The sequence below is a fragment of the Musa acuminata genome, chromosome BXJ2-5 (genome assembly GCF_036884655.1).
Source record: "Musa acuminata AAA Group cultivar baxijiao chromosome BXJ2-5, Cavendish_Baxijiao_AAA, whole genome shotgun sequence".
NCBI classification, from domain to species: Eukaryota; Viridiplantae; Streptophyta; class Magnoliopsida; order Zingiberales; family Musaceae; genus Musa; species Musa acuminata.
This window is the reverse complement of record NC_088342.1, coordinates 44,879,933-44,892,839: the sequence shown is the minus strand read 5'-3', so window position 1 is coordinate 44,892,839 and position 12,907 is coordinate 44,879,933. Positions and strand designations below refer to the sequence as shown.

General features: G+C 39.5%; 2 protein-coding genes across 2 annotated transcripts; both read left to right on the top strand.

Annotated features, from left to right (window-relative positions):
* Positions 1-4,859: 4,859 nt before the first annotated feature.
* Positions 4,860-9,630, top strand: LOC135612977 (uncharacterized). The gene is made up of 5 exons (XM_065109836.1): positions 4,860-5,717; positions 6,208-6,266; positions 6,348-6,476; positions 8,558-8,693; positions 9,128-9,630. Exons 1-5 carry the CDS (start codon positions 5,013-5,015, stop codon positions 9,443-9,445), a joined length of 1,347 nt encoding a protein of 448 aa, XP_064965908.1. The 5' UTR covers positions 4,860-5,012; the 3' UTR covers positions 9,446-9,630.
* A 1,764-nt stretch (positions 9,631-11,394) lies between these two features.
* LOC135612976 (uncharacterized protein At3g17950-like) lies at positions 11,395-12,524 on the top strand. Its single transcript, XM_065109833.1, has 2 exons — positions 11,395-11,733; positions 11,812-12,524. Exons 1-2 carry the CDS (start codon positions 11,659-11,661, stop codon positions 12,415-12,417), a joined length of 681 nt encoding a protein of 226 aa, XP_064965905.1. The 5' UTR covers positions 11,395-11,658; the 3' UTR covers positions 12,418-12,524.
* Positions 12,525-12,907: the final 383 nt, after the last annotated feature.

Sequence of the window (12,907 nt, the reverse complement as noted above, 5' to 3'; positions counted from 1 at the left end):
GAAGAAGGTTTATTGCCGGCCCACCCAATTATTTGGGGGGGCTCAGACGCCGGTAACTCTCTTAACGGTTGCTAATACGATACCTTTTTATTTTTATTTTTATGACGCTTTATGTATTTGATTTTTAAAGGCGAACAACTCATTAAGCTAAGACATGGTTTAATATCATCTCTAACAAGATCTAGTAAAATTTGTAGGTGAACTTTTAGTTCATTACGAGCACCTTTTGTGTCTAACAAGATGATTTGTGTGCCATGATGGCATATTATTTATGTATTTATTTTTATTTGTTGATATTCTTATTATACTATACGAAATTAAATTCTCGACTAATGAGCATGTGTCACTTGGATAACGACGTGATTGAGTAAAAAATAATGAACTTCGATATACTAAAATTTTATATACACTATTAGAATAATCGATCGAATATGTGTATACATCTATCTATTTAGATTATGTGCTTTTTTTAATTAGATAAAATATATTATAGATATAATTAGATTTTGATTACAATTATTGATCAATAAAAAAAAAGTTTATTATTGATCTTAGTTTATTATACCAAACCAAAAAATTTCTTATCAATAATTTTAAATTGGTTGATATGAATGAGTCATCTTATATTATTATTGAGATATTCATGGATAGATCCTAAATATTACTAAAATTATCACAGAAATAATAAATCTATCGAGTCTCGAAGTGATTTAATATATAACTTTATTCAACAAAATGACATAGGTAAAAATTGCAAACAAAACAAGTATTTTTAAAATAACTTAAAAAAATATTATAAAGAAAAATATTTCTTATGTATGAAAAATTAAAAATCTATTATATGCTGAAGCCTATACTAGACCAAATATTAATTTATAGTCGAAATACTAGGTATATATTAGAATTACTTATGAATAAAAGACTATAAAGAAAGTAATAATATTGTAATATATAGAAGGAAGTATAATATTGATAACATACAATCTTTATATTTTGTATTAATAGTCAAACTTAATGTAGTATTATGTTTATTGGACTTATTGATTTATTTTATAAAATTTGCGCAAAGGTGAAAAATGGTTTTTCAAAGTTTCAAATTTTAGTTAAGCAAAATTATTTTCAAATAATCATTTATTTTATTTGTTTTGATTTTGATTTTTTTATTTGTTAAGAACTTTTCTAATTACTATCCGAAATACTTACTCTTATCCATAAAACAATAAAACCTTGAAATAAATTAGTTATTAAGATATTATAAATCTTCTCTTATCTCTCATTTGTCCTTGATCTATCATCATTCATAGTAGTTCTATAAAGGATAAAAAGAAAGAAGAATAAGAGTTTAGTTCTCGCAAATCAATATCGTTCTAACTTTCAAATTATGTGCTTTTAAATTAAGGCTGAATTTTAGATTACAATGATTAATACTAGTCTTTCCTAACTTCAACTTGCCATTTCGAATGCTTCCTTTAGCTTGCTTGTAATGTTCTTCCCACCTAGAAGAGATCTCATTAAATAAATCTTTTCCAATCTAACCAAATCTCTGACATTGATCCCATTAATTTTTTAGGTTACTATATCATTCAAACTAATTATACTCTCATGTCGACTTAAGATATTATATATATTATAAACATTCGAATGTCATATCATCATTAGCTTGATATCCACTTAGATAATTTTGGATAATTGTTCTTACAGGATAATTTCAACTCATCCAAATCACCGATGAATATAAACTTAACCCTACGTTTCCTTACCGAATCCTCTAACTTCCTTGACACCATTCATACAAAAGAAACGGATTGGTTCCATGACTAAAGTTAATGCGTCAAGCAAATTAATTTTAACACTTGTATTAGGATAAAAATGTTGGACAAAAGACCATATAATCCACGATTATTAAACATATAAAATTTCCACAAATAAGTTTTTAATATGATTGTATTTTCAAAATGTCATGCACTTAACAAATGGGAAAATGTCATACAATTTTTTTAGATATGATCTACAATATCCAAAAGATTTAAAAATATTTTTATAAAATATAAAACTATTATAGATATCCATCATATCAACAAAAATCATGATTTTAAAATTATTTAAAATAATTTCCTTTAAATCTAGAAAGACTTAGAATGATAGGCTTATGATAGGGATGATTTTATCCCATTCCAGTTCATCTGTAACTAAGACTGACACTTAAGCAAGGCTCTAAGTCACTAGCCCTAAAATGACGTTGTAGTGCATCTCGAGTTGCCCTGCATCAATGATCGATAATATTTACCCTATCTTATCAAAATCATAAGTCATAATGATCAAGCGGTTAACCTGATCTTATCCCAGGCTAGCTAGTAAAAATAGCCCGGGGATCAGGTATAAAAATGAGCTCATTAGCTCATATTATGCCAAAGCTCTCTATACACTAACTTAACCATACAACTTATATTGTTGTCTTCTCCCGTTCGCTAACTTAAGTTTGGAAGAGACCACTCATAGACATCCGGATGACCTATCCCCCAAGGAGGAATCTTACAACTAGGAAGATCCCAGTCTACCTACCCGATCATCTTGAACTGGATCCTTACCAACATAATGACTTTCAACCAGGTAACCTATGTGGTTTTATCTCACTAAGTCTCTCATGTCAACTAGGAAAATATACTTGGATGAGCCTGCACCTTCGATGCTAGACCAATCGGACCGACTCATCAGTCGACGATACTCATAACACTATCAGTTTCACCATCAATAATCTTTTCCATCGAACCTAGTAATAAAGTCATATAAAATCGTTATGCATACCTTCCACCTATGAGATTGATCTTTCCCTATTAGTTATCGATATCATGAGGATCTGTTCCGTCGATCACATTTTTCCTATTGCAATTGAATCTAATTTGTGGATCGTGTCGAATGTTGTAACCTAATAATGTTGGTGAAGTCGGCATAAAGAAACATACATAAGATGGCAACACCAGCGAAATATTCAACGTGACAGTGCAGTCGTTAGGCTGCGTTTGAGGACCAAAGCCAAACAAGAAATATGCTGCGATAGCCACCATTAGCGACTTCTAAGCTGTCTATTAATCCTAACAACATGAAGGTTCCATGAACAGATTTCTTCCTAGTGCAAATCATACATGTCAGTTATCTCATTTTTGTGAGCTCTCATTTCTCTTGTAATTCATTATTCTCTGACTGCTACTAATGTATTAGGAGTAGTGAAAATTGTATTTTGTTATTAACACAAGACTGTGGACTGATGACTGCTACAGGTCCCTTTTGGTGACGTGAAGAGCAAGTGCCATATGCAAAACGAAGAAAGTTGTAGGAAGAGGCAATGAGCTAGGAGCGGCTCAGTTTTTGAGTGATGAAGCTTGGTTCGAGAGTTGAGTGATCTCTGCTAGTAACTGGTAACTTCCTGGTTGCGCCTCCAAGCTATGTTGATGACTCTGCATAATACGGCTCAACCCCTTTGATGCCTAAGTTAGAAAATCAGAAAGGGAGGAAGATAATAGTATCAATAATGAATTAAGAGAGTAAAGAGTCTCTTCTGCTTACGGCTCAACCCCTCTGACACTTAAGTTAGAAAATCTGAATGTCTGCCCTCAACTTAGCCTGGGGTATGACTTTTATACCTAGGCGTTGGGTAGAGCGGACGGGCCTCCGTCGAGGCTCCCCTTACCCGGTGTGGTAGAAACATTTAATGCAAGCAACTTGTCGACAAGTGCTCCTAGAGGCAACATATGGGGACTATCATGGTGGCGTCTCCGGTCATGCTTCCTTTCTTCTTTGGGTCAAATAGGGCTTGGTTCTCTCATCATTCATTCAAAAGAAAAAACTGGTTAAGTTGGGGCATGCTGTCATTCATTAATTGAGCCAAGTTTATTTTCCTGACTATGAGATCGATGATTGGTTCCTATGGGCTTACTTCGAGAAGTTGAGGTAGGTGACGTAACCTCTCGTAGGTGGCTCGGAGCCTTCATTTAGGTGTCGCTTACGTGATGGGGGAAGTTGGGAGGTGTCAAGATTCATCCCTATCACTCTTCCCCACAAAATGACGTTCTTCGAAACTTCGAATGGAGGTCTTGAAGGACGTCTCTTTTCTTGCATTCCTACCGGGTGACATGATCATTGTTGGAACTATGACGATCGACGTGAAGCCCGTTTGGGGCGAGCTATACTTTCTTATTGGGGTGACCTTTGCTCGTATAGGTGTTGACCTAAAGGATCATTTTCTTTTTTTCTCCTCCTTTAATAATATAAAGCAGTTATCGAGACGACACCATCTTAATGCTGGTGACCTAGAGCCAGGTGTCAACCTCGATAGCAGATCAGCTTGCGTGAAACAAAATCATCCCTATTACTAATGTAATTATATCTCACGTGTATCATAATAATTGATAGTTTATATTTTATTTGGAGGAGAGATTGATCTATCAGATCTCTATATTTTTTTTGTTTCCGCACATCACGAGAGTATAAAGTACCCCTTTTTTATTTAATATAATAATAATAATTATTATTATTATTTGGATGTACACTAATGCAGACAGTTCCAACCTCAAATCACAAAGTTCGTCATAAATGCTTGGTTATATCAGTAGCGATCCCACGTGAATCCGCAGAGAACAGCACAATTGATGGTGAAGATGTGGAAAGTATGAATTCCAATCACTCAATATCGAAATTATTTCTTTTAAATCTGAGACAAGACTGCATGTGTTAGATTTACTAAATATCCTACCGGTAGATTCTCCACAGCGACATCTTTTGACCGAGGAAGCGAAATCTAATCCAACTTCTGCAAATCCAATAGACCATGGGATCTTTGGTGTCCAACATGGACCTTCTTGTCTGGTTTCCTTCCTCCTCCTACTCCCCACTACTACCATTATTAGTCCTTCCCCATGTTGCTTCGTCTCCCATAACACGCCTCAAAACAAGAGCCAAAACGTATTCCTTTGCGCCGCCTCGTTCGTCGCGGCCTCCGCCACCACCGGCCGAACATGGCGGCGGCATTGTGCGGGCTTGAGTGCGTGCTGTGCTTGGGGTGCTCTCGTTGGGCGTGGAAGCGGTTCGCCTACGTGGGCGCCTACGACAGCGAGGCGTGGCCGCAGGCCACGGCCGAGGAGCTCGAGCCCGCCCCTCGCGTCTGCCGCGTCGTGCTTGCCATCTACGAGGATGACCTGGCCAACCCCAACTACGGCCCCGCCGGCGGATACCGCATGGACTCCTCCGGCGTCGTCAAGCGCGTCCCATACGACGAGATCCCCCACGGTCGCTGCCCTCCGTACCTCATCTACGTCGACCGCGAGCACAAGGAGGTCGTCCTCGCCGTCCGCGGTCTCAACCTCGTCCGCGAGAGCGACTACAAGGTCCTGCTCGACAACCGCCTTGGCCAGCAGATGTTCGACGGCGGATTCGTCCACCACGGCCTTCTCCGGGCCGCCACCTGGCTCCTCAACCGCGAGTCCGATACCCTACTTGACCTCTGGCTGGAGCTTGGCTCCGAATACAAGCTCGTCTTCGCTGGCCACTCGCTCGGCTCCGGCATCGCCGCTCTCATGACCATCATCGTCGTCAACCACCGCGACCAATTTGGGGGCATTCCCAGGAGCCAAATCCGATGCTACGCCATCGCACCTGCCAGGTGCATGTCCCTCAACCTCGCCGTGAAGTATGCCGATGTCATCAACTCCGTCATCCTGCAGGCAAGTGCGGCTCTCTGATCTCTGCGTCGTTCTTGTTGCTTATTGGACTGCTTGCTTAAGTTAGGGAAGTGATTCGATCGGGAATTCATGTTGTGAGAGCTTGACCTCAGTCTAAGCATTAGGGAAGTCAAGTTTAGTTATCTGGATCTCACCAAATGATAGTTCTGTAGGGTATTGGGGCAAGTGCAGGTTTTCCTGCAATCTAAAAGCAGGGTGTTGTTGGATCATATGAATTCTATTTGCCATTGGTGCATTTGAGAGCTGGGTGTGAGTCATGACTACCTTTGGAATAGTTCCATCCTCACAGCATCCTTCAATGTCGATGTAGCTAGCATAAGCAATAGTCAACCGAAAGCTCAGAGAGACTGATTTGTCTTTGCAATCATCCAAACCTTCTTTTAACTTACCATTTTTCATTTTCAACTATATATGAGTGTCATGTGATGAATCTTTCTGAATTCTGCTTTTGACATAGTAAGATCTTTCCCAGGATGATTTTTTACCAAGAACACCAACACCCTTGGAGCATATCTTTGGATCTATTTTCTGGTGAGATTTCAAATCTTGTGCTTAGTTTTGATGAACAGAAAAATCTATATGTAATTAATTAGGTGTTACTGATTTGGACAGCTTGCCCTGCTTATTATGTTTGGTTTGCATGAGAGATACATTTATTCCGGAAAAGAGAAAGCTCAAAGATCCAAGGAGGCTTTATGTTCCCGGTCGAATATATCATATCGTTGAGAGAAAGTTTTGCAGGTACTAAATCTGTTTGACATTCTTGAGTCCAGAAATGATTATATTCGTTGACTTTCATTAAGAAATCTCTTCATCTTAATAAATCTAATATCAATTTTCCATATTTCACTTGTGGTAAATGAAATTCTTTTGTTTTTCTCAAGCATATAACCATCATAGACTTCTATTTTCACATAATTTTACATCAGGTGAAACTTATATCCAAATTGATACTAGAAGGAACAGATCCATGATATATGCATGTTGGAGGTACAGAACTGGTTATTCGTCCTGCAAACATGAACCATCTGATGTCGACTACAGATGTTCTTCAGATTTGGATTGGTAGATTGGTTCTAACTTGACAGATGAGTGAATCAAACTTGCATTACAGAGAAAAATTTAGGTGATTTCGGATATGAAGTAGCCATTATGGATCACCCACAACTTTGGTGTAGCATGCAGTTGTTATTGATGTCCACATTATGATTGTCCCAATGACTAATCTGGTTCAATTTGTGCATATAAGTAAACAGGGCCTAAAGACCACCAAAAGGGTGCATGGTAAAATGTTAGTGTAACCTCATCCATTGAAATTGAGAAAATATGATGACGCAGACATCAAACATGCAATGTTTACATGCTTATTGTTTCTCTGGTTTAAGATAATCCTGACACCGTGTAGTGACAGAGATTCAGAGGAGCATAGAAGGCAACATATAAAGAATCACATCATCATGATTGGATAGGTCCAATATTAGTTTATTCTTCATTGCTTACATGGGGGCTCTAAGAAATACTCATCAAGAGTTATATTGCAGATTGACATAAATGCCAAATGTTTATATGATACTGGCTAAGTGGTGGTTCTTCATGCAGAACTATGTAAAGATTCATACTCATTCGACACTCACCATAGGGATCAAAAGCCTAGAATCTTTAACTGCATATATAATGTGCTAACCACCTGGATGTCTCCACTGAGATGAATCCTTATGATTCATAATATTTCCTTCAATTTTTGATATTTTCTTCCTGAGTGACGATTAAAAGTGTTGTCTGACTTCTTTGGTTTATGTCTGTGAAAACTAATCTCACGTCTCTTTTTGTATTTTATATTACTATTTCTGGAACTGATTTAATCATGGTTACTTATAATAAACTTCTACTGAAGACGGTGACTTATCCAACTGACCTGATCTATTGATTATTGAATATCTTTATAAGTTGAAATTTATGCATTGATTTATTATCGAGTGGCTGAGTTTCTGATTTTTAATAATTAAAAATTTTCCAAGTTTTGTAGTTTTGGAGCATGCCTAAGTGATATAAACATCACCAATGGATTTAAGATCTTGAAATGTTGCTTACATAGTCGAAATCAACTTTCAGAAAGGTCATGAATGCAAACAATCATAAGTTCCTTGGGTTTACTTCATACATATCAAGGTTTCAAGTTTCCATTGACGTGCAGTCACATGGGTGCCGTTAGATAGGAGATCACTATTGCAAACTTTATTCAGGTTATTTGGTTCAAATTTTCTTGACGAAGATTTTCATTATAAAAATTAGGTCATTTCAATTGAACACTCGATAAAATCAGAATTGACTCTGCCAATAGCAACAACTAAGGAGCGAGCATTTTCAGCAATGAATGTCGCAAAGGGTTGATTCCAGTGTAGAATGGAAGATCAATGGATGAAGAATTGTTTGATCATATATATTATGAAAAATTTTGACAACAGCATTGACAATGAACTGCACTTCCTGAAGATGAGGAGAACTATCCCTTATTATGGTTCAATAAACTATTTACTTTCATTGAGACCAATGTAGGATCATTAACTTCTACTAAATACTTTGATTCGGGGCAAAATTTCCATTGTCGCTTCAGTCGATATGGATAATTTGAAGGAACAAGTGCTTATCCTCATTTACAATTATGCCACTGAGTGATTTGCCAAAATCAACTACTATGTCCAACTATTGATATGGAATCTAATGCCTAGGATTCAAACAAGGCCACGAAAAGAATAAATGCATATGTGTGTATGTTGAATAAATGCAAATGAATAAATCCACAATAATATCTGTGGATGCAGATGTGGAAGATATCCTCCAGAGGTGAGGACTGCCATTCCTGTAGACGGAAGATTCGAGCACATTGTGCTATCATGTAGTACCACATCGGACCATGCAATTGTATGGATAGAGCGTGAAGCACAAAAGGCTTTAGATGTAAGACCTCAATACACTCAGCTTTGTCATCTTTGATACCGACGCATCTTTCTCATTTGTCATCTTTCATAAGATTTTATCGGTCTTAATTGTTTCCATCTTAATAGGCTAAACAAAGAAAACTACATCCTTGTGCATGTTAAAATAAGAATTTACTCGACTCCAATATATCTTTTTAAGTACATCCATGCAAAACTCTGGTATACCTATATACTTCCACGTATAGCATCAACAGGGTAGAGTTTTTTATGGCGATCACTCAACCGGACCATCTCAAATTTAGGAGTAAACGGTGAAAACCATGTATCTGAACCATGTTAAAATAAGGATTGCACACACTAGATTTATCAACGATGAATTGTTAGTTGCCTTCTTGTTAACACTAGACTATGTTTCAGAAGTTTGAAGAGTTCTGAAAGCTGGTTATGTTGCAGCTGCTGAAGGATATGGTGCCCAAAACCGCTCCACCAGAACAAAAAATGAGTAGGAATCTGAGTCTTGAGCAAGAACACAAGAACGCGCTGGAAAGAGCAGTGACCTTGGACATACCGCATGCTGTGGTGGCCGCAACAGGAGACCACAGTGAGGTCACCGGCGCTGCGCCTTCTCAAGGTCAGGAAGGCACAACTTCAAGCACTGGTTCAAAATCCAGTGGCAGAACCAAGTGGGATGAATTGGTCGACAAGCTCTTCACCAGGAATGAATCAGGAAACCTTGTTCTGAAGAAAGACATGAACACAGCAGATGGATAGCAGGGCTTTTTCTTTCCTTCTCTTTCAGCATGTGTTGCAGAGCCATGTATCATTCTTTTGCAGTTGCATGTCATTAATTGTTTGGTCTTTGAGGCATTGATGTAAAAATAAGTTATTGGAATCCATGTTTGATGCAAGAAATGTAAGCTTGTCAATAAATTACAAGAACCTCATCCGATTTAGAACTTTTGGAGCTTAGAGTTTGAGGCTATTGTGATGCATTTATGCTATTGATTCTGCATGGTAAAGCCTCAGCCAAACCTGCATTCTATTTCCTTCAATCCTGTAAGTTGGATTCTACAGGTTTTTGAGACGAGTGGCAATCTGTGGAGGCTTCTTATGGTCCTCCAGATTAAAGTTTTTCTGCTGAAAGCCTCTAAATTGTAGCAGCTAACTTATGATAGATTGCTTGCTTTTGAGATTGATACTTCTTCTGAGTGTGTGTTGTTCATCTTTTCTTCCACTGCAATCATGCCAGATTGGTGTGGGACTGGGTTCAAAACAAATTTGGTACCACTTTCTTATATTTTGATACCTGAGATTCTGATGATTGGCATAGGAAGGGAGACTCACTTAACTGCAATGATGCCTTCAAATTTTCTAGTCTTTATTTGAAAATTGTTTAATGACAAACTTTTTAATAACCAGTGGCACTATCCCTCCATTTTCTATCAAGTTGTAGCTTTATTTCATGCTCCATGAAGACTCTTTTATCTGAAAACAGTGATAGGGTAAATTGAATCCTAGTTACTTGGGATCCTCTATTGGAGGTGATAGGAAATATTCTAACATTAGTCACAGTTCCATCTGTATGATTTAGAAAAGGGCTGAGATAGTAGACAGTGCTCTCTCAATCATCCCTCAGCCAACTTCGTGTCGCACAGGATTGCACGAATCGTTGCCACGCTACAAGAGCTAGGTCGACCCACATTGTTGGAGGTGTACGGGTTGGTCGCTCACACGATTACACCGAAAAAAGGTATAATCAGTCCTCACCAGTTGCCATCCCCTCCTGTCAGCTTCACAGGTATAAAGGTCGGTCCTCAATCCCATGAAAGAATGATCTATCCTTTATCTACTAATTTAAGCAATGGAGGGATCGAGTCGGGAATCCCCTAACACTGACCTATTATGCAAGATCTCAACGAAGATCAAATCTACTTCGGCTCCACCTCACGATAACTCCGAGGGCTCGACGATAATCTTGAAATCATCCTCTCCAGCCCTTACATCGCTCTCATCGCTCTATCTCTCCCTCGAGAAGATATCTAAACAATCTTGAACGTTTGGAATAGGATCAAACAGTATCAACTCCCGATGCATCACATAAGTTACAAACATGAGGATTGGTGTAAACTCAATAGTGATAGCTCCTGAGATCAAAAAGACAACGGAGGAATTGGATTCATTATACTGCTTAATATTTATTTTGTGGATTTATGAATCTTTCTAAAGGGGATATATTTTTCTGTGAAACGACTACAGGAAGAGAAGGGCTGCTGATGGCTAAACAACTTGGGATCCTACTTCAAGACATTTGTCATCTTCTTAGAACCTTCTTGATGGATTTTAGAACATCTGTCTTCTTCTGGGAAGAAAGTTTATCTTTCTATTTGTCTTTTTTGGTTTGTTGGTTGGATCTATCCATTCAGCTTAGTTTTTTACTATATTTTTTTCTCTTTTCTTGAAAAAAAAAGCTATTGATTGCAGTGTTAGAAATGAGGCAAATGATAGGATACTTAATTAAAATAAATGAGACAAATATCGGAGTCGGGTCTCAGCCAAATTGGTCTGAGATCATCTATTCAGGATGATTGGCAATCCATCGTGACATAATCTCAATAAAATTTTATCTCCTGTTCTCTTATTTCAATCATGAATTTTAGTACGACAAGCAATTGATGTCATGCGCATGCACTGTGGAATCTCCTGTGGTCGATCAGTTTGCTTGTTTTCTTGGACTAGTCAACGAAAACAAACGCCATTAATCCAATGACGTCCAAATCAGCTGACCTAAAAGTGTTCAGACGCCCCGCGTCGTACGTCATCGCCCATGCAGTGACTGCGAGCCCTCGAGCATCAAGGCCAGTCCCGTCATTTCATGCCCCACTCCTCCTCTTCTTCACCACCATCGTCTCGTCTCTTTCAATCCTCCATTCCATCTCGTCGTCCTCCTGCGGCTCTGTTTCTGTCCAGGAAACTTCTTCGGAGCCATGGATCCGGACACCTATCTCATCCCTTCGTCTCCCTCCAACGACTCTATTTCCTCCTCCGATCTCGACACCGAGGTAAGAGAAAGCGGCAGAGGACTGCCTTCGAGTTTGGTTTTGTAGTGATGAACTGGTTATCCGTTGCCGATTACGCAGTCAACGGCGTCCTTCTTCCCCGACCGGAGCACGACGCTGGGGAGCCTGATGGGCGTCACCTACGCCGAGGCCGCTGCCCACTCGATGAGGCTTCCGTCGTGGCGGGAGCACGGTGGCGGCGGAGGAACCTCCGCCGGGGAAGCGGAGAGGAGGCCGAAGCCGAGGGCAGCGGAGAAGCGGCGGCGGCGCGTCCGCTGGGGGAGGAGGCGCTTGTGGCGGCTGTGCGGGAACGACATGGCGGGGCCGACCTCTCTGGGAGAGTTCCTCCAAAGGGAGCGGCGGCTGGCCGGAGGTAGCGACGGGGCGGAGGGGCTCTACGACTTCGGCGGCCCCGCGGAGCACGTGGCAGTGGGCGGCGAGGCTCTGTTCGCGGACGGGAGGGTGCTACCGCCTGCTCCGGCTGCGGAGCGACGACGGCGGCGTGTGGAGTATTTGCGACGGCTCCGATGCTGCTGCTCACCGGGATCTGTGGCGGGAGGGAGTGGTAGAATCGTGATTTCGAGCTTCGTCCAGATGGAAGGAAAAAGAAACGATAAGAACAATGTCTCCTTCAAGTTCCACACTCTGTTCTTTTCTTTAATTTCCGCAAAAAGATTTCTTTCCTAAGACCTTTTGGTTATGATGCAACAAGGGAGAAAGAATCCAAAGGGGAAATGATGGATTGGGATCAGTGAGTAAAGATAAGACAAGTGAGAGGAGTTCCCCCTGTGATCCATGGATTACGTCTCGATCTTACCAACAAAGAAACGTTGACGTCCTCTCTATAACTTGTTTATGGGAAACAGTGTACAGAATACGTTTCTCAATAAAGACCAATGGATGAGGATCATCCACTTGTCTGAGTTAGGCGGAGTAAGCTCATCTGACCAAACCGGAATAGAATAATGAACGTTGCCTACACCTGTATGGGAGGAATAAAATACAACTTCAAACAGAAACTAACTCACAGTAACAAAGCAATCAAATAATACTGACTCACAAACTTGCTTGTACACAATTAAATGCAATAAAATAAAATAGACTAGAAAATAATACCACTGCGATGCTTTTTCTTTTACCGGTTTTATGCCTACTTATAAACGGGTAAAGAGAACTT